The 26,300-nt window shown below is 36.5% G+C and overlaps 1 protein-coding gene across 3 annotated transcripts in view; it reads right to left on the reverse strand.

Moving 5' to 3' along the window:
• stxbp5l (syntaxin binding protein 5L) overlaps window positions 1–26,300 on the reverse strand; it is a 173,863-nt gene that overhangs the window by 117,401 nt on the left and 30,162 nt on the right. For all 3 annotated transcript variants that reach the window (XM_067409209.1, XM_067409210.1, XM_067409208.1), the window contains exon 2: window positions 24,941–25,038. In XM_067409209.1, coding sequence (XP_067265310.1) covers window positions 24,941–25,038 — 98 coding nt within the window. The remainder of the gene's footprint in view (window positions 1–24,940; window positions 25,039–26,300) is intronic.

Here is a 26,300-nt window from a genome sequence, read left to right on the forward strand (position 1 = left end):
TTTCTTATTTTTGGAAATGGAATGATGAAATGATGAGACAATAGAAATGTTCTAATTAAAGTAACGTTAATGCACAAACTGCGCACTGCAACCTGAATGATCATAATTTTTCTCTTTTTTTTCTTAATTAGGCTATAGGACACACCCAGAATGCACCACTTCGAGTAAAAATGACCAAAGTTGCAACTATTGAAATTGATGCCATTGGCAGAATGATTAATTATTTTGTTAAATTTTTAAATAAATAAATGTATAAGTAATATATTATTATGTTGACTTGACAAATAGATAAATGAAAATATTTAAATGAATAAATGTTATTATTAATAATTATTAATTAATAAATATAATTAATTATTAATACATATATTTTTTATTGTTATAATGATTCATTTTACCTTAAATAAATAACAATTTATTATTACTTATTTTAAAAAAGTATTATTATTGACACACATTTATTATTATTTATTATGTTATACTCATTATGTTAACTTGGTAAATAAATTAATTAATTAAATTAATGAATAAAAATTCAGTTATAATGACATGTAAAATATATATCTTGTACTTTAGAGCTAATAAAAAGGGTAAAACTTTAGATTAAAAAACACATATTCACTATTAACTAGTAGCTTATCAGCATGCATATTACAAGCATATTGGCTGTTTACTTACAGTGCCTTATTCTGCATGACCATATTCTAGATCCCTTAACTCTACCCTCTACCTTACTTACTATCAATAAGCAGTAAGTAGGAGTTTTTTGAGAAAAAAACTTTGAGAGAAAACTCCTAGTTAATAATGAATATGTGTTCCCTAATCTGAAGTGTTACCATAAAAAGATTTTTTTTCCCCCTTTAAATAAGTACAATAACTAAAACCCCTGCATGGAAGTCATATAAGTAGTTTTTACAATTCATTCTCTATTTTGGGTGCACAATTGCTTTAAATTGCGTCCAACAGTGCTAATTATGTTCCCCTCACTTGCCAACAGCAGGAGGTAAAGCAAGACCATTGAACTGACAGATACAGTGTCTTCTCGCACTGACAGTGATTCAGCATCACAGTCAGCAGCACTGTGGCACTACCAGAGATGTTACAGACCGCAAGACGATCGAATAAGTCCGGCCTGAATGCTGCCGCTATGAGCTCAAATTTCAAGTACATTCCAATAGCCTTAAATCCTCTAGTTTACCGTACTCCAGTAATCTCCCTGGGCACGTTGATGGCCCCACTATTTTTCTCTAATGCTGGGATTAGTCTAGTACAGCATGCTTCTCAATGAAATGCTTCTGAATATTTCTTGCACAGAGTTGCGTGTAAGGTTATGCAGAGGTCTGCTGTCCTTTTGCCCATAACTGTCTGTCATTCGCACACAGTGCTGAAGGTCTTGTGTTTTATGTGGATAATTCCCTGCAGGAGGTAAACAGCCCCCTGCCTACATTTTCTGCTCCAAAGAATAAAGTGCAGCTAATACAGCATCCTACCAATCCTCTCGCTCTCTCTCTCTGATTCTCTCTTTTTCACACATACTCACATTGCTGCAGCTAGTTGGCAGGTCCCTCCCTATTACCCCTTCACTGCCCTCTGCTTCTCTCTCTCTCTCTCTCTCACCACTATCAAGAAATATTGATTTTGTAGCCCCAAGGCTTTTACAGCATCAGGGGCATAGTAAGAGTTCTCTATCATCAGTGCACAAGCAATCACACACCCATGAATGTTTTACACAAATCTGCACGGTTATACAAATAGGGTGTGTATGCGTGTGTGTGTGTGTGTGTGTGGTGAGGTGATCTGATATACAGCAACTGTGCTTGTAATAGCCTGTAAGCTCTGAACAAGATATTAAGTATATCCAAAAACTAGTAAGATGAGATAATATGCTAATGAAAAGAATGATGTTCCAACAAGGTAATCTTACAATAAACCGCAACAAGCTCAATTAAAATAAATCAGTTGAGAATAAGCTGAGATGAATGTTAAATATAACATTACAAAACAACAAAAAAAAACAGAAAATTGCTTTCAAAACTCCCACCCCTAGTTTCTATATTGCATTTCTAACACATTAAAATGTCTTATAGGCCTATACACTACTAAAAGTTTGAATTTTCAGTATCATTACTCCAGTCTTCAGTGTCACATGATCCTTCAGAATCACTCAAAAGCCAGGGACACACTTAACGATTGTAAGGCCGATTATGAATGTAATTCGATACTTGACCATGTGACCATATGACCATGGCTAAAGGCGCCAAGTCAGAGCCAGTTGCGTTCCGTCTGTGTTTACAGTCGGTGTTTGAATGCCGTGTGTAAGTATTTAAATCCGCTTCAGTTGAAGAAATCTTAGAATGTTTTAGCTAGTCATTAAGTGTGTCCCCGGCTTAATGTGTTGATTTGGTGCTCAAGAAATATTTATTTTTATTATCATCAATAATATATAGCTATTAAAGGGATAGTTCACCCAAAAATTTAAATTCTGTCATAATTTACTCACCCTCAAGGGAAGTAGTAGGAAAAACAAATACTATGGTAGTCAACGGGGGGGTGAGATCTGCTTGGTTACAAACATTCTTCCAAATATCTTCCTTTGTGTTCAGCAGAACAAAGAAATGTATACAGGTTTGGAACAACTTGAGGGTGAGTAAATGATGACAGAATTTTAATTTTTTGGGGGAACTATCCCTTTAAGACATATACTGAACATTGTAAAAAGCCTGAAAAATACTGAGATACAAATTTGCCCAGATTTATCTGTCAGTCTAAGCCAGGGGATTTCAACCTGTGGGGCACGCCAGCAGAGGATGCCGAGCACCTGTTAATTCACCTGTTAAAACCTGTTAAAACTGTATAAAAACTAAGGTTAAACTGAATGAAAAACAAGCTCGGCCGTCACTCTAAAGTCTTTGCTGCGTCCAGTGTAGACCTTCTCAGGGCTCGTTCACACAGAACACGTTTTTGCTTTGAAATGCGGGCAGTGGAATGGGGAAAAATGCAAGGTCTCGAGTTGCATTTTTTAAAAGTTGAACTGATTTTAACTTGAGCGTTTTTAGAACGCAGTGTCATGCAAAAGTGACGCTGCAAAAGTGAAATTAGATAAACGTGGGGTCTAAGCCACTGTCTGGACATTTATATATACATTACATATTAAAATCACACAATCAAAAGTCTGTCAAGCAGACCGCAAAGAGAGAGGTTGGGCCAATAGCTCTATATGGTTATTCTCTCTGAACTGCTCTCAGAGGGCACATGCACTATATCTAAGCTTTTACTCATCTGTGGCCATTTCTGTATTTCAATCCCTCGGTTTTCACTTCCATCCATTTACAGGATTGGCAAACACATTTTCATAATGTAGCCAATACATAAACACAAAAAACCAGCCCTTACAAATGTGCAGTTCTCTGTGGCATTCACACAAACATACACACGCTTAAACGCCCACACACACAAATATGTCCGTAAATGCACACAGATTTTGACAGCAAAAAGAGAGAGTGCAGCAATCATTATGTTACTGCCACTGAAAACAACCCCAATTACCATCATCGGTGGTTTTGTCTGCAGCTGACATCACTGTAGGAGTGATTTGAATCATGATATATACGTCAACATGTCAAAAGTTGAAGCGTTTTGGGTTTATTTATGAAAATTCTAAATAATTTAAAGCTACAGTGAGTAATTCAGTGCTTTTGAAGATATACTTGTGCACTTTCATACACAAATAAGGCATCTCGTTCAAGAATGAAATTAAATGGACAAGGTATTTTGTTTGTGAATGAACTGAAAGAACAAGGCATCTAGTTCGTGAACAAAGTTCGAAACGCAAAATGCATCTAGCTGTAAATGAATTAAAGGAACTGTTTGCGAACAAGATGTTCATGAACAGTTCATTCAGTTTAGTCATCACAAATTAACAGAACATGTCGACTGTTCAGTTTGTCGAGTGAGTCAAATTTGTTCTATCTAGATTCACAAATTCACAAAAATTGAAAGAATAATAAGACTTTGGTTTTGAAGATTCAGAAAAGGATTCAAAATATTGAGTCAATGAGATTAATCGAAATCCCTAATGCTAAAGGCCAAGCATCCCAAAACTCTTGTGTTTTGAAACAAAACAATCTGTCACTTCGCTGAAGCTAGCTAAACTGGGCAGATGGCAAAATTTTGCATGGTATGCCCTCATCTTCAAAAACCATAAACAAAAAAAAGGTAAAAGGATCACAACTCAACAAGGACAAATATGATGATGTCCAGTGTAAAATCACTGGACATGCATTTGAGAACCACTGCAGTAAACCATAACACACACACACATACTGAGAGAGGATCTGGGATCTACTCTCCCGCTCTCTCTCTTTGTGGAACATGAGCTGGTCGGATGACAAGTGGTGAGTCACAATGTGGGCTGGTGAATAATCTTGATTTAAACACACTCGTACACCCACACTCCCACACACACGCATACACACGCTGACCTGTGTTCTAAATGTGAGAGATGTGTCTTATGTAAAGCTATCAGGAGATTATGAGGCTAAAGCTTCAGGAATGTACTTCATTCACTTTGGTTCAAACAGAAAGAGGAAAAACAGTCAATACGGTCAGAAAACACACCACAACATTCAATAGTGTTAATACTCAATATGATGATGGCATGCACTACTGTTACTTAAAGGTTAAGAGTGTAATTTTCTTTGACATTACAATATTTCTCTTACCTCAGTCAGTGATACTATTCAGAGACAACCAGGAACTATCAAAGCTGACAGTGTAAACACTGTGGCATTTCCAAAGAATTTCTTAGATTGTTTGAGGGCTCTGACATGTTACTCAACTCAGCTTTTATGTTATTAAAATAAAATAATCTACAAATATATCAAAAGTACGGAAGAGGATTAGGGACAAGCAAAAATAAAAAATAGAACCATCTCGAGATTAAAGTCATTATTAAGTGAGATTAAACTTGTTAAATTTCGAGAAAAAAATTGATTTTGAGAATAAAGTAATTATGTTTTGAGAAAAAAACTCATTAAAGAAAAAAAAATTGATAATAAAATGTCAAGAATAAACATGGATTCGATCAGTGTCATGTTCATTGCATACTAAAAGAGGACATGACAGAGTTAGATCTCTTAGTCAAGCTATATTTTGGGCTTTCTTTTAGTAACAAATATAATTATGTGTAATTGTCCGTTCAAGCGTAAATTTGCGCGCTCTCTGTGTGTGCGCTATGGATGAAGCATCATGTGCACACCAGACGCGACGCATTCTCAAGTTCAAGGCGGCAGAGCAAAACAGTGAATCTAAACAGCATACAGACAAAAAGTTCACTTCAACAATGAAAAAAAGTGGCATCCATATGTTTTACTGTAAATGTGCAAACAGAAACAAAAAGGACAATCTATATCTAGCCACATAAGCAGGCTTACAGGCATATTAAATAGGCTAAACAAAAAAAAGGCCTATAGACTATTGAAAAATGTCTATACACACTCTTCCAGCCTATAGCTTGAAGTAATTATTCGAATCTTCTCATAGTATGGATTATTATTAAGGTGTTTAGTAGTGGTTAAACGGATCGTTGTTGATCCGTGATCCGTTCGGATCAAGCCCCACGGTTCGGGACGCATGTGATTCACGGATCATTTGCAAGTTTCACCACAATAGAGTGAACAGGTTATAATTTGAACGTGTTTTGTCTTGCTATTTCACACATTAAATAGATATAAAACCATTCCAGCGCTAGAAGAGGCAAAAGAGGATTTAACTCGGTATCGCACGCAGCGCTGTTATCGGTACGCACAGAAGCGCATACAAGGCTCGCGCGCACAAAGAGCGAGAGAGAGAGGCGCGTTCCAGATAGCTCTTAAACTCTAAATTAATTTCTCTTTTGCGTCCTCAATGCACTTGGATGGTCACATACACGCATTATGTCAGTCAAAATACCCCTCTCGGCATTCGGTTATGTCTTAATTGAACGAGGTGAGAAAGAATTCGGAATCGGATGTGTATCTATCGGATGTGCGCGTGCATGAGGTCTTACTCTTAAAGTGACAGCAACCTATAAATACCTGCTGTTGTCTATAATGTAAATCAAACAACAAAACACAGCTTTAACAAAGATTAACCTATATTACATTTACACAGTAAACAGTTTCATTTTATATTTAATTATTACATTTCTGTACACAAAAATTAATACTACAGTTAGAACTTATATTTTATTTGTAACTTTATGTTGTATTTATCTATGCTTGTAATTGGTGTACAGTATTTTTTCTTTTTACAGTCTGTTCATTTGCCTGTGGTATCAGAGTACTTAAAGTAAGTGGGCTAAGTAATAAATGCAAAGTTAAGCTACCACCAACCCCTAATTAATATATATATTTTTTTTTTTTTGCTGATCCGAAAAATGATCTAATCCGTGACTTCATAACCGTGATGTGATCTGAAAAGTGAGTTTTGTGATCCGTTGAACCACTAGTGTTTAGAGAATTTGATCTTTTAATTCCACTGTCTTAGTTTGCACATTAAACCACACTATCGGTTTTCTTTATAAGACACGTTATGGAAAATGCTTAACGTGTAATTAAACGTGTTGCGTTCATATGCGCTCATCTGTTTATCTGCACATAGTATGGTTTATTAATAAGTTGTGTACAGAATTTGAACTTTATATATCACTGTTAATGCATTAAGCCACGTTAAGCTTTTTGACTAAGTGATCCAACTCCTCTATCAGTATGCAATGAACATGACACTGTTCGAATGTGTTTATTCACAACATTTTATTATCAACTTTTTTCTCTTGAAATTTAACAAGTTTTTTTCTCGAAACATAACAACTTTATTCTCGAGATGGTTTTATTTTATTTTTTATTATTGCTTGGCCCTAAATCCTCTTCCTTACAAAAGTAGCACATAAGAAAACTAACTTTAATTGTATTAAAGGGAGAGTCAGTAGAATTTCAAAAACACTGTTTGGAAGTTAGTTGGGCCGACATTAACAACAAACGTGTAGCCAATCAGCATTAGGGGGTGTATGACAGTCGAGGAGAGAGAACAAGCAAGAGGGAGATTTGAAAACAGAAAAAAACTGCAGAACGAGAGATGGGGGACACAATACAAAACAGCTCAAAAGAATATTACTGGAATGAAGGTTTATGAGTGGGCAAGCGCTTTAGGACCACGTTTATACTAGAAAAGCTTTCCAGCGCTGGAAAGAGCTAGGCCTGAAAACAGACATGGAGGCTGCTTTGATTATACTTCACATGTGAGTAACACTGGGTTTGACTGTCTGGAGCTGCTGTGCTGCTGGCAACTAACAAAAAACACTTTGTATTTACTCTTTTGTACTGTACGTTCATTTTTGTGCTTTTTTGTCGTACGTTCATCAACTGCGCTTTATTTTTCATGAAGCATTTTGTTGGGCGTCAGCTGTTATAAACAGACATCCACTCGCATTGCGTGCGTAACAGCGGCCAGTTTTTCAGTTAAACTACTGCTCACTGACGACTGCTAGAGAATGCGGTGTTTCGCGTCATTGTTAGTGCACTCGCCTCACCTGCCAGCAGTGGACGGGACGGGGTTCGAGACCGACTCGGAGCAGGGTGGTTAGGATTAGAGTGTGAGTTTTGGAGGTGGAGCAATGAAAAGAGTAGTGGCTTTGTTTGGGTTGTTTTCAAATATCAACAATGTCCAACAGCATTTTTCAAAATTTACTTATCCCACCTTTAACTCAAAATAATGCAATGTTAAGACTAAATGTGGCAATAATAGTAAAAAAAAAAAGAGAGAGAGAGAGTTTAGTGTTGTAGTTTCTTTGTCTTTTTCTGTCTGTTTATTTTTCTCAATCTCTATCTGTCTTGATGTCTGTTTGCTGCTAGTGAGACTTTGTGGAATGAAAGTCATGTCACAGTTCCCAACACATCTATCAATCTTTCACAAGCACTCCTTCCACTCTAATCAGTTCAGGAATCAAAATCTAACATTATCTAAAAGGCCAAGCATATTTAAATGACAGGCATGTCTCTTGTTCAAGGGCAATCACTAATTATAATGATGACGATAATAGAAGAACAGATGACTGATTAAAAAAACTGAAACAGGAAAAAGGACAATGGATAATAGCCTAGCGCTGGAGATTTTTTCAGTCACTATAACCCTCATTTTAGATAAAATAACCACCTGCTGCTTTGCTGCTGTGGGAATGGAAAAAGCACATGAAATTAGCATTTTCTTTCAGGTAGAAGCATATCTGTTTGTGTACGTGTGCATACTGAATGTGTGCTATATGGTTCTCAAATATGAATTAATTGTTATAGAACTAGAATTAATATTAACCTTTTGTTATTTCCTAAACCTTTTATTCTACATCTGCATGACTTACTTTCAGGAAACATAAAACTGTTCATTTCCATACAACAAAAGCATATAAATATGTACAATGCTGAGGCCAATTGTAGTCATGTAATCTAGGTCTGTTAGTCCACTGAATAATTATCAGTGTCACACTTTTTTTTTTTGGTTAATTATACCTTTAATGCTTTTCTGATATACAGGGACAATAAATGTTCACACACACACACACACACACACACACACCCACACACACACTTCTTGCTGCAGAGGGTGAGTCCAGGGGCCCATCAAATCAATTCTGCTCATTCATCCATCAATCTCTTTCTCTTTATTCCATCTCCCTCTTCTCTATTTTTATCTCAAATATTCTAGTTATCCTTTTTTCTATCTGCCTGTCTTACAAGGTCCAGTTTATGAACACACACACATGTTGGGTTTCCTTGTTTTATGGGGACTTTTCATTGACATAATGATTTTTATACTGTACAAATTGTATATTATTTCCTCTAATCACAACCCTACCTCTAAACCTACCCCTCACATTTTTTTACATTTTCAAAAACATCATTCTGTATGATTTATAAGCAATTTTCCTCAAGGGGACCCAAAAATTTGCCCACAAGGACAGGGATTTTATACACATACACACACACAGGTTAGTTCTGCTATCTTAGTGAGGACATTCCATAGGCGTTATGGTTTTTATACTGTACAAACTGTGCATTCTATCCCCCTACATTACCCCTACCCCTAAACCTACCCGTCACAGAAAACATTCTGCATTTTTACATTTTTAATAAAACATTGTTTAGTATGTTTTTAAAGCTATTTTAAATATAAGGACTCATGAAATGTCCTCATATTTCATATTTACGTCATAATACCAGTGTAATACCCATGTCATACAAATTTGTGTCCTCATAAATCGCAAAAACAAGCACACACACACACACACATACACAGAGCGCTAAAAACATAAGCTTATACAGAAAGTGTATACAGAAAGCAGAATTTGTCTAGCATGTGAAAAGGCGGACAATTAAAAGAAAAACAAACAAATTTGGGTCACGGCACCATTTCTATTTCTTTCTCTATCTTTCTTTTTTTCTCCCTTTTTTAGTTTCAATTTAATTTAGTGCTTGTCATGACTGCATATTTTGATTATCAAGGCAGTGTACCAATACTGCAAAAAAAAATATATATATATATAGTATTATATAAACTGGTATAAACTAGTTAGCACACATACTTAAAATAAAATTCTACAACTATTAGCGTACAATAAAATCAAATAAATAAATAATTGACAAATGTAACCATAATGGCTCAATTACAATCGTAACTTGGTGACTCACAATGTAAAGATACATGTAAGACTAAATGTGGCGATAATTGTGATAATACAAGTTTAGTGGTTTAGTTTATTTAGTTTATCTCACTATCTAGTAGTGATGTAACGATATATCACAGTACAATATTTCGAGATGCAAAAATGTTACGATATGTATCGCAGAGTGATGTCGATACTTTACGATATGACGGCAGTCTAATCTTATTGGTTGAGCTGCCGATGTGACCTACTCTGCAACATGGAGGTGGCAGTGAGAGAAGCCAGGTTGTCACCGCATGTTAAGGGTGTGTCTCAATCAGCTCCTTAGTTCAATAAGTGTTTCGCAAACATCAAATCTTGCAAGCAGGTTTAAACGTTTCTTGCGTCAGTCTCTTGTTTGGTCGCGTGAGAAAAGTTGTGGCTTTCTTTCACCGCAGTGCCACAGCAACAGCTGTGCTCACAGAAAAGCAAAAAATGCTTGCGATGCTTTGCTTTAAGAAGTTAGGGGCCGTTCACATATTGCGTCTTTTCCGCGTGCAAGTCAGTTATTTCAAATGTAGCCACGTGGCAGGCGTGCTCATAATGGGAGCAACGCGGGCGTGACGCGCATGCGGTGCATTTTCCAGGCGCATCGAGATGAAAAATTCTCAACTTTTCAGAATGCCGCAAGCGCACCGCAGGCCATGTGACAAGAACCAACATATCAGCTATGGCCTTTCTGTTACAAAACATCAAAATCTCAGCTAAACAGCTAATCATTGCTGTACAGTGTGGTTTTTACATCTTATCTCCATAAATATATTTAGTAGTAAATGTAATGCAAGGGCTAGAAATCAATTTATCCTTTGCGGAAACTTCCTGATCCTCTTGGCGAGCGCAGTTCATGGTTGCATAGCAACAACTGACGCCACTGGAGCGCAATCGCTTTGGAAAAAAAGAGAAGTGGCGCGGCCGCGCCTTTCACACGTTTTTAAACGCGATGTGTGAATGGTCCCTTAGGATTCTTAATTCTAAGTTCATGTTAAATTTAACTCTTTTTTCAGTGACAGACAGACCTATTCAGCTGTTAATTTGAATACAGAAGGTTTTTATTAAACCTGAAATGTGATCTTGTATGTACAACAAGCAAACGTATTGAAATTTGTTAATGTTTTTAAAATAAATTAAACTGAAATTCAAATAAGATTTTGATCAAAATATCGTGATATTGAACTCCGTAACGAGATACATACCATATCGTGACCCCAGCATATCATTACACCCCTACTATCTAGTTTGTCTCTCTGTCTATAATACACACATGATGCCCTCAAAGAATAACATAAAAAGATAAAAATTAAAGAAAGCAGGCATGAGAGGGAGACACCCACAAATTTTTTACCTTGTGGGATTTTTTTGGTCCCCATGAGGATAACAGCTTAGATTATGTTTTTTGAAAATGTAACCTTATGATAACACTTTTTAGCGTTATTGAGCTTTTTATTCTACGGTTCTGCAGTAAACCGTCTATGTGCTTGTGCTTGAAAGTACTCAGAAACCAATACATTGGACTTTACACTGGACCATTAAACCAATAATGTTACATCAAGAACATTTTAATCTCCAAAGAACCATATAGGCACCTCAAAAGCTAGTGGATGACCAATATGAGTTTTTTTTTTTTTTTTTTTTTTAAATTGCTGATGCTGATATCTTAAGCCCCGTTCACACCTCCAGGGACTTTGTATGTCGCTAGTCTCTGTACTCTGAAGACGCTTGTGGGCGTTTCTAGTGCTGTCACTCTTATGTTATTGGTAGACTGCACGCCTGGCCATATCTTTAGAAAATGCCATCAAAAATGATATATAAAACTAAGATATCATTCTAATTTTATTAGGAATTAGACTTAAAAGAATTAAAAGTAGCATTCTGCTGTTGGATGGAGGGTGTTATGATATAAACTACAGCAGTGCTCAGTGCATCAAATCATTAACCAGATTAACGAATGTTCAATCAACGAGTTAAAGTGGAACTCAGTAAGATTTGCGAAGCTCCCCCTACAGTTTCCTTCAGTGAATCACACTGTGGTAAATACTCCAAGCGCAGCTCTGGACTACAACGACTACAACACTCACCAGCGCAGTAGTTTTGCAAATACAGTACAAGAAAGAGGAGGTGGGTAATTTGCAAATACAGTACACTCGATGGAGGTGGGTAATTTTCGAAATTGTCTTAAGTCATAATATATACATTGTTTTTGAATTACCGTGAAGCATTTTGTCACTCTCGCGTGAACGTGAACATGAGACGAGATTGTGTCGGGTCGATGCGGCTCGAATTGCAAGTGCTGTGTTCTGGCGTAGACGTGCCAGAGTGGGTTAGTGGGTGATATATTGAATGCTTTTGTCACGCGCATTTCGTCAGTAAAGCCGGTTCCCTGATTACCGCTAAATCGCCATCACCTGCTTTCAAATGGAGCGGCATTTAATAGACAGAGCCGTAGTTCACTGACAAGCCACGCAATATCACGTTCAATATCGATATGAATTGCTGTCGATATTGAAGGCGATATTGCGTAGCTTGTCAGTGAACTACGGCTCTGTCTATTAAATGGTGCTTCATTTGAAAGCAGGTGATGGCGATTTAGCGGTAATCAGGGAACCGGCTTTACTGACGAAATGCGCGTGACAAAAGCATTCGATATATCGCCCAGCCATAACTTCAAGTCAATTAACCATCGTAAGGACTTAGAAAACTATTTACGAAGGTAAAAAAAGTTACTTAGTTCTCGCTCAAACTGCCAAAAATGACTAAAACGTCATTCGAATTTAACAAATAATTAATTTTCTTGTCCTTAATATTCAACATAATGAAGGAGAAACTGTATTATGAACTGCAGCGGTGATGCACTGCTCAAAGCATCATATAATTAACAACACAAACTATCAATTTATGAATCAAATCATTAAGATTGCCAAGAGTTTCTTTTCCACACATTTTATTATATCTATGGATGTGGTTACAGTCATAAAAAACAGTGAAATCGCTCTGGTACTCTGTCTTGACTTGTCTGCACTCAAAACGGTGACATGAGCTCCGCTGAAAGTCTTCACTCCTATTGGTTGTCGATCGGGAAATGCACTGCAAATTTGCATAAAGTACTTTTGTCACATATCGCTCATCGCTTGACATACCTACATTTGGTTGCCAACTCTTGTCACCAGAAGTCGCCAGCCCTCATTCGTTCATTGAAAACGAATGTTGCTGGTGGTTTAACAAATTTAAAAGACAGCAAATAGCACCTGCACTTAAACATTGGTCCAATATTTACTAAATTAATTTGAAATTATCACCCCGACTGTGGAATTATCCTTTACATTTCTGGTCTCTGGAGTTTCTAGTCAAATTAGTTTTCTGAATAGCATTAAACCTATGAAAATGTTTTTTAAAAAAAGCACATGGATCCATAGCTCCTCACTTTACAGTGTCGCAATGATCTTCGCAATGCAAGTGATCTTCGCGAGTTTAATGAGTGTGTAGATGACATGAAGTTGCCTGAAGTTAGCTACATTGAAAACAGACCTGTTTTGTCCTCAAAATGATAAAAGCGCCCATATAACTTTTATGGGGAGTATTTTAACGTAGGTGCTGCAAGGCATGTTTTTATTCTCATGTCAGTCTTTGGCATAAAATGCAAGTCATACGGCGGCGTACACAGACATTCTTTTCAGATTTGCGGTAGCACTTTATTTTACAGCCCTGTTCTGCATGTACATACTATGTACTTATTATAGCAATTACAATAACTGGGTTGAAACTAGGTACTAACCATGAACCTACCCCTAAACCTAATCTTAACCAAAGTCCCTTTAAGACGCGTCATTTCACTCAGCAGCCATCTTTGATTCGCCTCTCGGACGTGCAAGTGCAGCTCCTATCTCTTTGAATGGGGAAACATCAAATTCTCCAAAGCTGTTTGCCAAGCTTTCGATTAAACTTCATATTTGAAATCAACAATGAAATCTGACAACAACTGTCCCATAAATTTTGTTTATAAACGCTCGAATCATGACAAAAAAAAACTGTATTTTTCAGGCTGGATCAAGCTAATACGCATCCAATGTATCTCATTTTTGAGGTGCACGTCTGACTGTTTCTATAGGAACCGGAGCTTCTAACGGCTGCTGCAGTGACGCGATGACTTACTGATTTGCTCTTATTTAGAAGGCGTGACTTATTCCGCCATATCGCATGTTGAACTTTCTCTCATTATATTACCTTATATTACCAGTACTTTCTTGGATAAGTACACTGTAAGTACACATACTGTGAAAAAAGTGTAACCAGATTTGCTTGTGCTCAAAACGTATTTCTCAGGAATTTCCTTAAGTATATTGCTGTTGTGACAGTCAACAGCAGCACAGTCTGACCCTGTGCACATAGTCTCTCTTTTATCCCGTTTTAACAATGGGTTTCTATGCAGACCGGAACAAGACAGCATCCAAACTGAAGTTAGAATCCATCATGCTCATCGTTTGCTCAGAAAAAAAGTGGATAGGTTAATTAATTTACCACAGTTAAAACAATAATTACTGGGTGGGGTGGGGGATCAGTGTTCAGTTATTTAAATCTTGATTGTATGTTTTTAGCATTTCAATTAAGTTAGATTGTTTTAATATTAATATTCATTCTTAATAATCATATATTAATCAATATATTTATTCATTTTAAGACATCTTGAGGCCCCCTTTGAAGTTTTCAGAGGTCCCCGGTTGAGAGCCACTGCCAATACAGTATAAAATATTTCATGATCAGAAGATGCTCCAATGCTCCAATGTACCACTGAGGACGCTTTTATTCTGTTTGCAAGAGTGCAGGAATGTTTGCCTCAGTGTGAATACACTTGAGAGCTGAGTGTGTGTGCTTATGCTCGTGTGGCAGTCAGTCAGTTACTCAATCAGTTTTTTTTCCTCCATCATTCTTTTGACCTGCTCTTCAACCTCTCCACCTCCACACTCATCAAGCCCATAAGCCTTTCTTTCAGTCAGTCTAATTGCAATCATTTCTGCACAATGACCGAACAACGTAATTTATCTTTTCCATCCTAGCCCCGTCGACACCCCACCTCCGCACTCCCTCCATCCATGTAATAATCAGCCAATCAACATCTGCCAAAACTTGACCACTGTATCAAACTGAGACCAGATCAAGGAGGCAGTTCACATGCATTTCACGCACATCAAGAAAAAAATCAACACAAAGCACACATAAACACCCAGAAATGCACATAAACATACGCACACAACACATAATACACCAAAGCAATTTGTATGCTGGTTAACTGAAGCCTGAAATGACCGAAGCCTCAAGGACACACAAACATAATCTAAATATTATTTTAATTAAGTAAAGAATGAAAGCCCTCAAAAACACACACACACACACATTAATCACACATGATTGACCTTTCTAGTCCGCTGCTTTGAATATCTCTATAACCTTTCACTATATTTATGACTAGAAGAAAAGTATCCACAAGTATATACAAAAAAATGTGTGTGGGTCAGGTTTTGCTTACATTGTGGGACCAAATGTTCCCATGTCGACAGTAAAAACTGAAATCACCTTCACTGTGTGTCCCTTAAGGAAACGACTTAATAAACATACTGAATGTTGTTTTAATGATGTTGAAAATGTAGAAATGCAGAAAGGTTTCTATCAAGGTCAGGGGGTAGAAAATATAAAAACAACAGAAGTCAATGTAAAGTCCATATGCCATGACAGAAAAACAAATGTCTTTGTGTAGGTGTTTGTATGTCCTGTATTTCGTTGCAGCCATAAAATGTTCATTAATTTAATTAAATAAAATGTAATTAGGTTCTCTGCATGGGTCCCTCGCTACAGTGTGAGTGTGTGTAATCGTGGGCATATGGCTTGGCAACGTTTTCCAAGTCCACAACACAGAGATTTGCTAACAGGATGAATATTAATGATGTCAGTGACATCATTGTAATATTTGAAAACTAAATTGTGATTGGTGTTCTCTTCCTTGCGACTTTTTATCCACCTTTAGAGACCTTAGTCAGGGTAGGATCATATTTAACGTTTGACAGGAATGAAACGGAGGCTGTGAAGGATAGAAGTACAGTGTCATCATTGAATTGTACTGTAGTTTAACAAAGCAATTGTTCAAATGACAAAACCCTTTAAAAAAAAAAAGAAAAGAAAATCAACAGAAATCAGTTATATACCATTCAAAAGTTTGTGGTGGGTCTCGTATGCTCAATGAGGCTGCATTTGTTTGATCAAAAATACAGAAAAATTAAAAAAATTGTATTAAATTTATTTTAATATATTTTAAAATGTAGTATATTCCTGTGATGGCAAAGCCGAATTGTCAGCATCATTACTCCAGTCATCAGTGCCACATGATCCTAAATATGCTGATTTGCTGCTCAAGAAACATTTCTTCTTATTATTATCAATGTTGAAAACAGTTCTGCTGCTTAATATTTCTGTGGAAACCTGGATACATTTTATTTTAGGATTCTTTGATGAATAAAAAGTTCAAAAGATCAGCATTTTTTGAAATAGAAACCTTTTGTAATATTATCAGGGATGCAAACAGGTAAGGGGGGGAAAGGTGAGAACATTGCGTGGGACGGGGGCATGCTCCAAACAGAAATTTTTTTTAAAGATATTTGCTTTACATGCTCATTTGTAGTTACTTTAATTGATTTTTTAATTTATTTGTTATTACCATGTATATCCAAAACTGTAGATTTTCACACACACACAAAAAATCGTTGTAACATTTCACCAAAATCAAGATTGAATAGGATACATTTTGTCAAAACCTCATGTTATAAAAAGAAAAAGTGCTATGGCTATTTAAGACAATATTGGCTGATTAGATGCAATACTGAGCTAAACTGCAAACCCTCTTTCTTCAGCGTTCCCACATCTCAGACCTCAAAAGTTCCCACATCTCAGACCAATTGAATGTGTCCTTGCTGAATAAAAGTATTAATCTCTTTAAAAATAATAATAGTAATGACCCCAAGCTTTGGAATGGTAGTGTCTAAAAAGAAGCAGCATCTCCACCGATATCCCATTTACTGATTACTAAGTGTTTTTTTAAGTTTCAAAAGAAGGAAAACCTCAGAAGGAACCATTATAGCAGCATAGGAAATTGCGGTAACACTTTACAATACGGTTCATTAGTTAACATTAGTTAACTACATTAGGAACATGAACTAATAATGAATTGCACTTATACAGCATTTATTAATCTTTGTTAATGTTAATTCAACATTTACTAATACATTATTAAAAGCTTGTTAACATTAGTTAATGCACTGTGAACTAACATGAACAAAAATTGAACAACTGTATTATCATTAACCAACACTAACGAAGATTAGTAAATACAGTAACAAATGTATTGCTCATTGTTAGTTCATGTTAGTTAATCCATTAACTAATGTTTAACAAATGAACCGTATTGTAAAGTGTTACCGAAATTGCAAAAATAAAATGATATAAACCTGTGTACTCTTATTTCTCGAAACCACGTAAAGCTAATCAGTTTTTAACTTGTTTTTTTTGTTGTTGTTGTTGTTGTTTTTGAGAAGCTCATTTTGTAAACTATATGCTAGCTAAAGACATTAGATTAATAGGAAACCAAAAAAATTAAAAATCCAATGTTAAAATCAAATGTATCAAAGTGTAACTGCCACAAAATTGAAAAATCAGCATGAGAGAACTGGTGCAAAGATGTTTTAAATATGAAGAAAGACTGTAAAGAAGGGTGACATATTGTCATCAGGAAAGATGGCAGCAGCGTGCTAACTATCAGCGTCAGCGCTAAGATCTCAGTATTATTCACTGTCACTCTGACCACACGCACGAGACATCTGTCATTGCCTTGGTGTTTGTGCATGTTTCTGTGTGGCTGCGTAAGATGTGTTTGGATGAGCGTGTGAGTGCGTGTGTGCGTTTCGCCCATCATTCCGACATTAACTGGACAGAGGCTGCGCTGAACTCTAAACGTGCCCTGCCTGATAATGAAAACAGTTCCTGCTCTTTCACACTCTCTCTCCCCTCTCCAATAAAAATGGAACAGAAAAGGAAAAAAAAATTATCCTGAAGGTGACATGACTACACCCACCTCTGTTTTGCCATCACACCAAAATTCATCATCACTCCACAACCAATTCCTCTCTCTCCATTTCCACTAGTCTGCTTTGATGAGAATCGACAAATTATCAGAGGAGAATTCTATTACCTGTTCGCATGTACGTGCTTACACACACTCACACACATACAAACTTACAAACTCTCAGAGAAATGCACATAGAATTGAACACTCGCTTATGCGCACACACAGGTAGAGAATTCTATTATCAGTCTCCTATTGGACAGTAATCCTCTCTTCGCTTCCTGCTACGATAAGGACTACATCACACAATAAAGCAGCTCATAGTGCACCGGTGTCACAGAGCAGATCCTAACAAAAACACAAAAGATGACAGACACATACATTGTGCGTAAAAGGCCGAAGTTTTGAAGGGAGTCAGCTGTCGCCCTCAATCATGCACTGGTCTGAATTTATAACAATTGGAAAGAATTTATTATGTAATGCCAGTGAATTAAAACTGACCACTACAGGGTTGCTGTTAGAGAACTCATGAGTCATGCAGATGATGCTCATCTAGAGATGTTAAAGTGCTCCTATTATGTTATTTTAAAGGTTCCTAATTTTGTTTTGAAAGTCTCTTACAATAGATTTAACATGCATCCAAGGTCAAAAAACTTTTCTATATACATTGCAGCAGCACCTCTTTTCTCACTGTGTCTAAAATGGATCAATCAAAGATTCGGTCTCTCTAAATCCCTCCTTTCTGAGAGCCTACTCTGCTCTGATTGGTCACACGGCCCAGTCTGTTGTGTTTGGTCTACCGCTTACAGTGCATGTCAGAAACAAAACACCTATTACCATATCTGAATTTCATTTCCGGAGGCTTCGTTGGCACTTGTATACACAGTAACAATGGCATCGGTTTTACCATATCAATTCAAGCCCAAGTCCAATAATGAAACCCTGAAAGAAATAGCTGATCAGTCTGAACCTCCATCGCAACCACGACTTGAACAGGACGTTTCTAAGTTGTAGAAGTTGTTTGTGGGCAGCCAATAAAAGACCAAAGGCTGGCAATATGGTAAATTTGTTACAACCGTGCATAGGTTTTAGCAGCTTCAAGACTGGGATTACTGACAACTCGTTTCAGGCAGTTTAGTATCAGTTCTTTCTTTTGGGAGACAATAACTTTGTTGTGCTCTTTTATATTCAGACCTTTTACATTCACAAACCGCTATATCAACTATGTGCTAGGCGGCCAGCTTTTCTTGAGATCTTGGCTCACCTTCCATACACACAAGAAGTAGTGTGGAATGCAGAAGCGTATGTCGTTGCCTTGGTAATGAACAATGATGCCTGCCTGTGCTAGCATGTGAAACACCCTGCATCTGAGGCGATTATTATGATTTCTGTATTCAGTGTTACATGTTAATGAAAGGTAATAAACCTCTAAAAAAATAAGGAAATTGAAAGACATGTATTTATTAAGTTTAATTATAATGCCTTTTATTTCTCAATAAATTATTTTTCAATATTATATTTATCTCCATGTTATTTTTTAAAATAAATTTGATATACAGAAAGATATTTATATATATTTATATATTTTAAATTAATGCTGTTGTACTTTCTATTCATTAAGAAAAATGTATCACGGTTCCCACAAAAATAAAGCAATGTTTTCAACATTGATTAAAAATAAAATATTCTTGAGCATCCAATCAGCGTATTAGAATGATTTCTGAAGGATCATGTGACACTGAAGACTGGAGTAATGAGGCTGAAAATTCGGCTTTGCCATCACTGGAATAAATTACATGTTAATTATATTAAAATAGAAAAGATGTAATAATATTTCATCATATTACCATTTTACTGTATTTTTGATAAAATAAATGCAGCCTTGGTAAGCATAACTTTTTTAAACTTTTACCATTTTGCCATGTAAAATACCACTTACAAACACAATCCAGTGCTCAACTTTTCTAAATAGAACTGAAAATGAGCATGGTGCGTCTCCTACTCACAAGTCAGTTCATCCAGAAATGAATATTGTGTACCATTCCATAATTGTGCCATTTTTGAAGAATTTGGATAGAACGTTTTGCTGTTTGTCCAAAACCTATTTGTTTTATTACCTCCTATGGGTCTCAACAATATTCAAACAAAACCCACACCACTGCATACACTAACAGACACATACAAGCAGCTAGCATAATCTGTTAGGACGGTTACATCAATGTGACAATTATATTCTGTCAGGATTACTTACTGTAGGTCAGGGGTTAAATTCATTTGCACAAGGACAGAACAAAATTTGTCTGTATTTTGTCAAAACAGAATCTTAAGAATATAAGTTTTCATCTGTTTATGGTTCTATGAAATTGCTTATTTTCCACAAGTTCAGAATGACTTTACTGGATTGGCATGAAATTGATTCTTTGTCTTCATTCATGAAGCTTGTGTAGTTAGCTGACTGCAGTAAAAGTGAATGCCACACCAATCTCAGCCCTGCATACTGCCACCCTGCCAAGATCTGCATCCAAACACACGCACACACACAAAGATGACATCAATAAAACCGGTTAGTATGATGTGCTCCTTGCTTACATCAGCATGGTGCCTATTTTTATACACAGTACATATGCAAGCCTATGTTTTACGCCAGTAACCTGTCTTTCTTTCCTAAGCTATAAAGAGAGATGCTGTTTTAATATATTTACAAATCTTTCTAAAACAAGCACAAATGAAAACTCATACACGGAAGCAAACGTTGAATATTCCCCTATAAAAATGATTTGCAGACAGTGTATGCAGTGAGAACACAGAGAGGTTGATAATCAATAGTGCAGTGTGAATGTTTAACTTTGGGCGCTTTCAATCAATACAGAGCTCTGAACAAGAACTAAATATACCATTCTGCCCAGAGAAAGATAGAGAGAAAGAGTCAGAAAGGAGAAAGGGAGGTGAACAAAATGCAAACTTAATCTGAAATAAACACAAGCAGTAAGCTGTCGTACATTATAATGTACAGGATGAAAAATTTACATTCATTTTTAGATTAGCAAAAGATTATATTTAACAGTGTTGTAGTTGTAATAATTGTTAGCATTTATAATGATTAAAGTGTCATTAAAGATTAAAGATTAATAAAACATATACTTATTTCAAAAGTTTGGGGTCAGTAAGACAAGAAATGTATACATTTATTTAGCAAGGATGCATTAAATTGCTCAAAAATGACATTTAAAAAAATGCTGTTCTATTAAAGGTGCCCTAGAACTTCTTTTTAAAAGATGTAATATAAGTCTAAGGTGTCCCCTGAATGTGTCTGTGAAGTTTCAGCTTAAAATACCCCATAGATTTTTTTTTATACATTTTTTTAACAGCCTATTTTGGGGCATCATTAACTATGCACTGATATATAGGTTGCGGCCCCTTTAAATATCCCGCTTCCCCGCCCCGGAGCTTGCACTTGCCTTGAACAGCATAAAAACAGCTCACACAGCTAATATAACCCTCAAAATGGATCTTTACAAGATGTTCGTCATGCATGCTGCATGCATACATCGGATCATGTGAGTATAGTATTTATTTGGATGTATTACATTTGATTCTGAATGAGTTTGAGGCTATGCTGCATGGCTAAAGCTAACATTACACACTGTTGGAGAGATTTATAAAGAATGAAGTTGTGTTTATGAATCATACAGACTGCAAGTGTTTAGTAATGAAAATAGCGACGGCTCGTCTCCGTGAATACAGTAAGAAACGATGGTAACTTTAACCACATTTAACAGTACATTAGCAACATGCTAACGAAACATTTAGAAAGACAATTTACAAATATCACTAAAAATATCATGTTATCATGGATCATGTCAGTTATTATCGCTCCATCTGCCATTTTTCGCTATTGTCCTTGCTTGCTTACCTAGTCTGACGATTCAGCTGTGCACATCCAGACGTTCTGCCCTTGTGTAATGCCATGGGCTGGCATATGCAAATATTGGGGTGTACACCCCGACTGTTACGTAACAGTCGGTGTTATGTTGAGATTCGCCTGTTCTTCAGAGGTCTTTTAAACAAATGAGATTTATATATGAAGGAGAAAACAATGGAGTTTGAGACTCACTGTATGTCTTTTCCATGTACTGAACTCTTGTTATTCAACTATGCCAATATAAATTCAATATTTAATTCTTGGGCACTTTTAAACGTTCTATTCATAAATGAATTCAGAAAAGCAAGTTGCTGCACCTGGCCACTTTCCAGAAGAGGGGGGAGCTTTAACAGCTTGCGCTTCAGTTGCTCAACAACAAAGCTGGAGAATCTCACACATCCAAAATGACGATTGTCACTAACGGAGTTCAGCCTTACATTATTTAAACCGGAGTCAGACTCTGATGAAGAGACTCAAGAAGAAGATACAACTTTTAGAATGCAACTGGACGTTTTCTGAACAGTTAGTGGAAAAATGTATGTAGTTGCTGTGGAGTTGATTCAGCTCATTGACTAGCATGTACCGTCATGTTTATCTTTTGTGCAAATTCAGCGTTGAATTGACCCTCGTTTGTGAAGCAGTCTGGCGTAAAATTACAGCATGGTCACAGCACTCTACTACAATAACTCTTCCTCTTCTCTAAAGCAGCCCAATATGGCCTCACCCCTTTTGTTGCGTGTTCTCGAGGATAGGGTTTATGTAAATTTTATCCACAAAAAGCAACATTACACACTAACTAATGTTAAAAAAGTGAAATCATAATCAACCAGCCCTATAAGCAGCACAACTGTTTTTATCATATGTGCTTGTTGAACATTTCATTTTAAAACAATGGCCATTATTAGGCCTAGGTATGAAAGGGCCTTGCAGTGTATGTCATGCAGCAAAATACACACAGTGACTTCTTCACAATAGCCCATACCAAAACTTTCAGCTGACACAGAAATGACTCCCAACGGAGTCAAAGCCCCTTCTCCTTTCATGTCTCATTAGCATGTGATACATGTGGATAGTAGGACAGACAGAAAGACAGAAATAGTAGAGGAAAAAGTATCTGAAAGTGAGAGACAGACTGAAAGAGAGACAGGGAGAGTCATGCTTTTCACAGTTAAGTAACACAGTCCATAGTTATCTACGGTAATGACAGGTCCATAATTAGCACAAAGCTAATTCACTGTGATGCAAAAATGGCTCACTATCTCTCTTTCCCTCCCTCCTATCGTTTCATCTGTCTGCCGAATGATTTCTGGGCATTTCTTCTCTCTACTTCCTGCTTTGTCTGACTCTCTGCACACAGACTTTGTTTACTCAATATCGCAAGGAAGCCTCTTGTGATTAACCAAATAAATAGCATCATCACTGAGGACAAACCAAAAAATTTAATGTTGATTTTTTTGCCGGCAATGTTTCCAAATCATAAAACACTCCAGACACTTGAGCTGAACAAGAGCTGGCATCAGGTTAAAGGAATATGATTAATTTATTCATGCGGCTGAGAAAATAAATTACACACACCATAAATCAGATCACATATTTTCACTTCTAAATTCTCTTCTAAATTGTGAGGTCTTTCTCTTTGGTGAATTTATATTCATTATATCTGAATTGGAATTAACTCATATTAAGGCCCACATGGAATCTGCTGACTTTGCATTTTCTAAACACAATTTTTGAGGAAAATCAGTAGAATTTTGTGGAATGAATTTAAATGTGGAAGAATGTAGCATAACTGAGTCTTAGGGTGTAGTTCAGTTCTCTTGGTTCTTTTGGACCAGACCAAAAAAAGAGAATACATTTAGTCCTGGTTCTCTTAGCATTCACACTGTCATCATGCTGTGTACTGGGCTGAAAGCGCTCATTGTATGTGCATACATATGATGGCATTTTTTATCAGCTGCCAACACTTAACAAGCCTATAAAATGTGTAAGAGTTAAAACAGCACCAGGAATTCCTCTGCCACACACACAAACGAAGATCTGCTGCAAGGAGACGTTTCCAACACCTGTACTAAACTGTAATGAGCAATGTAGCTCCTATGATGAGAAAAAACAGGTATGCTGGAGCATCCTGTTCTTTTTAGGGTTGCATCTTGTGACATCATGTCCTGTTTGTTTGTTTGTTTGTTTGTTTGTTTTTTGGTTTGTTTATATGTCTTTGGTCCGTGTTGCGTTCATATTTCAGTCAAACTGCACCAGAGTTTGTTTGGAAACTCAGTCCACTCGTTTGGTGCGAACCAGGGTTCGGATGGCAGCGTTCATACTTAATCAAATGAACCGCACTAGAAGAGCAATCGCACCAGAGTTTGTTTTAATTGAACCTAATCTGCCAAATGTGAATGCATCCTTAATGTTTTATTAGTTGTTTAAAGCATCACCAAATTTGGCAAAACATTTGAAGGAACATTGCCTGGGCTCTCTGTCAACATATGTGGTTAAAACATAAAATTGCATGTTTTTGAAACAATTTACCCTTTTTTTTTTTTTTTTTTAAATAGTCAAATGTACTTCTGAAAGCGCACTAGTCTTTGCAAAGTAGCTGGCCCTTTTTTATTGTTTACAGACATGATGTAAATACAAACAATGACCGAAGCCGGGAAATTTCCCAGCAAATCGAATCAGACATCTCTGAAAATAAAACATTATTGTAGGCTTCCTGGTAAGGCAAGAACACTGATTTGACTCAGTAATTCATTTTCAGTGGAGTTTTGCAGGCACAGATTCCACACAGGCCTGTTTAATAATGCTGCCAAAAAATTACAGAACAAAAAATCTAAGCTAAAGCTAATATGGGTTTCTGTTAGTGGCCAATACTCATGTTTATCCATTATTTATCAAACTATGTTGGAAGTGGGTACTGAGTCTCTCTGTCTGACTCTCTCTATTTTTCTGTCAGTCATTTTCAGTATTAATGCATTCGTAATATTGTGCAGCGATTCCTCTGGGAGTCAGTCAAATGGTCTTACACCCCTCTATGCCACAGGGAGGTTTTTAAAGCAAGGAAACATGACAGTATTATACCTTACCTCAGAGAGCAGCTATCCCAAAGCCCAAAAGTCCTCACAAAGTCTTGAAATTACACTGTGGAGGAAACAGCATTGGATCGCTGAGGGAAAAAAAAGGATACAGTCGTACTCCTCCAGAACGAGAGCCGACGGCAAGGATCTTCTGCACCGGGTCAAATGCCAGAGCTGTGGGCTGATAGGGAAATCCATGACGCACCGTCTACAGAGGAATGAAAACAGAGAAAACATGAAAAAAGCAAAAACATGGTGTGTTGTGTCAAGAACAAAGAACTGTATGCAACTTCAGTCATTCATTTCCACACAATAGTGACACAGCCTACGGCCTGCCTGCACCCCCTGTGACTCTTCTAAGAAAATCTCACATGAGACAATTCTTGCTGCTCAATGTGCAGCCACCTGCTCCTTTCCCTCTCCTTCAATATATCTTTTGCCATATTTCTATTGGTTTGGCAGTACACTACTGTTCAAAAGTTCGGGGTTGGTAAGATAGTTTAATGTTTTTAAAAGAAGTATCTAATGTTCACCAAGGCTTCATTTATTGTATTATAAATAAAGGGAAAACAGTAATATAATGAAATTACTGCAATTTAAAATAACTGTTTCTATTGTAATATATTATAAATATAATTTATTCCTGTGATGGCAAAGCTATATTTTCAACATCATTACTCCAGTCTTCATGTGTGATCCTTCAGAAATCATTCATAATACATTAGTTAAAAAGGATGTGACTTATTTAGATAAAAGTGATTTTATGTGGGTGTGTAATATAAATAACAATAACATTAATACAAGTAAACAACAATAACAAAATGTAAAATCAATTTAGGGTTGGGTGATATGGCCAAAAAATTATCAAGATAAAAAAAAAAAAATCATATCATTCAATATTGATACTTAATCACAATAAATGGCATATCTTTATTTCTTAATTTAAAGGCAGATTTTTGCTCCTGAGTGAAAGTTGTTGAAACCACACAGTTAATTGTGGTTTATCATCTGGGGCCTCATTTATAAAACTGTGCTTACGCATAAAACAGGCCCTGAAAGTGCGTATGCCAGTTCCTATGCATAAGTTGTGATTTATAAAAACAAACTTGACGGGAAAATTTGCACACCTCCACGCAAACTCTGACCCAAGCGTACGAACATTTTGGAGACAGAGCAGTTTGGCGACACCGATGGTGAGCTGAGGGACTGACGGCAGATGAAGGAAAACCACTTTAAATCCTAATTATGAGTCCTAATCATAAATACAGTGCATGTTCACAATAAGAGTTTAAATAAATAAAAGAATGATTTAAACTTGCGTGGTAACTCACGTTTTCATTTGATACACATTTACATTAATATTACACTTTCACTATTGGCGATAAGCACTGAAATTACATTACGCAGTCATTACGCAGAAGTTAAACAAAAATTATATGAATTTAGATGTGCTACTTTACAAACAGGAAA

The sequence above is a fragment of the Chanodichthys erythropterus genome, chromosome 14, assembly GCF_024489055.1.
Source record: "Chanodichthys erythropterus isolate Z2021 chromosome 14, ASM2448905v1, whole genome shotgun sequence".
NCBI classification, from domain to species: Eukaryota; Metazoa; Chordata; class Actinopteri; order Cypriniformes; family Xenocyprididae; genus Chanodichthys; species Chanodichthys erythropterus.